Below are 2,496 nucleotides of genomic sequence, written 5' to 3'. Positions count from 1 at the left end.
TACAATGGGCTTGTAAGTATTTACAAAATTGATTAAGGTTAGAGTGACAGTTTCTTCAATGGTAATCAATGTGTCTTGATGCAGTCTTGAGTTAGTGTTTGCAGATTGCTTTAACAGATGTACTACACACTGTGGGGGTGGTTCCAGATGGTATAATTGGGCATTCGGTGGGTGAATTGGGATGCGCCTATGCTGATGGGTGTTTGACAGCAGAACAGATGATCCTCGCAGCTTATGCAAGAGGAAGAGCGTCCCTAGAAGCCGAACTCATTCAAGGGATGATGGCTGCAGTGGGTTAGTATTAATTGGGGAATGGTCGAACATTGGACAATCTATGATCCAAAATGCCTATTCACCGAATCAAGATGAAATTTTATAAATAATCTTCTTTAAAATTATAATCCCTAGGACTTTTTTATATCTCAAATTATTTCCTATTCCAAATCACCTAATTAATTACGACATGGAAGAAGATTTGAAAATGATTAAGTTCATGAATATTTCTATAGGAATTGGGTATCAGCAAATCAAGAGCCAGTGTCCACCAACAGTAGAGGTGGCATGTCACAATGGTCCTGAAAGTTGCACCATATCAGGACCAACAAAGGACATGGAAGATTTCGTGGCACAATTGAAAGAAAGGGGTGTCTTTGCCAGGCTGGTTAATGTTGCCAACATCGCTTATCACAGTAGATACATAAAACCTGCCGCTCCATTTCTATTGAAGTATCTCAAAGAGATCATTCCAATTGCATCCCCACGATCTTCAAAATGGATCAGTACGTCTGTACCTGAAGACAGATGGGATTGTGATTTAGCGAAAACTTCTTCAGCTGAGTATCACACAAACAATTTACTTAGTTCAGTTTTATTTGAGGAAGCATCAAAACATATTCCAAAAGACGCCATTGTCATAGAAATAGCTCCCCATGGACTTCTACAAGCTATTCTCAAACGCTCTTTGCCACCACAATGTACGAATATTGCTTTGACTCAAAGAGGAAACAGAAGCAACGTTGAATTTTTATTGTCAGCTCTTGGAAGGTACTGTATACATCGTCTCTTATCAGTTTTATGTTCTTCACCACTACAATCGTTTGAAATGATATATTTTCTTGCTTTTAAATAATGGTCGTATGATCGTCAGTGCTTCATTCTCAACAATTTTTTAGGATGTACATAAGTGGAGTTGATAATATGAGAGTTTCTGCGTTATATCCGAAAGTTGAGTATCCAGTTAGAAGGGGAACTCCCTCTTTGACGTCCATTGTACACTGGGAACACAGTGAAGAATGGAGACTTCTAATCGAAGATAAATCGAACTATCTAGTCAGTGTAAAAAACATCCAAGTGTCTCTCAACACCGAAGAATTTCAGGAGTATATTGGGAACACACTGGGATGTAGGGCAATTCTACCACCTTCTTTGTACTTGGTAAGTCCTTCGAAAGATAAAAAATGGTTCTGTTCTTTTCCAAAACATTTCAATTTTCTAGATGATAGTCTACAAAATGTTGACTGACGAATTCCACACATGTGAAGATTTTGTATTTGAAAATCTTCATTTTAAAAAAGTCCTTAGCACTTCGGCAATCGGTATATTCGCATTTAGTTACCTATTGTTTCCTGTTGTAGTTTGAAAATTCTAGGGCACGTACCCTTGTCCGCTATGGTACAGAAGGGCAGTGGCGAATTTGAAGTCATAAGTGAAGATGAAATCATAATTTCCGGAGTCATCAAAACCCCAGAGACAGGAAGCAATGTTTTATTAGAACTACCATCGCTTGAAATTGGCGAGGAAGCTTATCAGCTAAGTTCTAAAGACTTTTATCAGGAATATTATCACAGGGGTTGCCAGTATTCTGGGGTGTACAAATCCATTAAGTCATTAACTATTACGAAAGAAGGTTATTTGGCTAATAGTCATAACGATACTGACGCTGTTTTTCTTAATATTTGTTTCGTTTTAAGGTTCTGTTGCTGATGTTAAATGGTGTGATAATTGGGCGATATTTTTCGATTTAATGTTGCAACAGTTCTTCTTTCACGCCGGGGAACGTAAACAAGATATTATGGTTCCCAGCCATATCCAGCGTCTTGCAGTGTCCATTCCTCAGATGCCTAGTTCAGAAGGTACATTAATCATGTACTCATCTTCAGTACGTTCTAATTTCTTTTAATATTCCAGATACAAAGATCAATTTCAATTCATCAACTGGCTTGATTTATTCTGATGGCATTCAGATAAGTGGAGTCAGAGGTGCGTCTCTTCCAAAGCTACGAAAAGCTGTTTTGTACAACTGTGTTGAGTTTGTACCATTTTTCAATAAAGTATACAAGGTAAGAGGAAGTAAAATGTGTTTATAATTATTTACAAATAAGTTATTATTAATCAACTTAGTTCATTTATACAAATACTACAATTAAAATCTGATTTCTTGACCTTTTTCCTGAGAACATTAACCTATTTTTAAATATAAATTGATGGTTTCTTTAT

At 36.8% G+C, this 2,496-nt stretch overlaps 1 protein-coding gene across 1 annotated transcript; it reads left to right on the top strand.

Annotated features, from left to right (window-relative positions):
• Positions 1-104: 104 nt before the first annotated feature.
• Positions 105-2,366, top strand: LOC112905999 (fatty acid synthase-like; the record flags this gene model as incomplete). The annotated part of the gene is made up of 7 exons (XM_025979505.1): positions 105-294; positions 510-1,044; positions 1,173-1,434; positions 1,496-1,595; positions 1,649-1,906; positions 1,971-2,132; positions 2,188-2,366. Coding segments are annotated over 7 exons (1,686 nt in total), but the record flags the coding sequence as incomplete, so codon positions are not given.
• Positions 2,367-2,496: the final 130 nt, after the last annotated feature.

Source organism: Agrilus planipennis, unplaced genomic scaffold (genome assembly GCF_000699045.2).
Source record: "Agrilus planipennis isolate EAB-ADULT unplaced genomic scaffold, Apla_2.0 scaffold1224, whole genome shotgun sequence".
Classification (NCBI taxonomy): Eukaryota; Metazoa; Arthropoda; class Insecta; order Coleoptera; family Buprestidae; genus Agrilus; species Agrilus planipennis.
The sequence above is the reverse complement of the archived record's forward strand: the minus strand, read 5'-3'. Positions and strand labels throughout refer to the sequence as shown.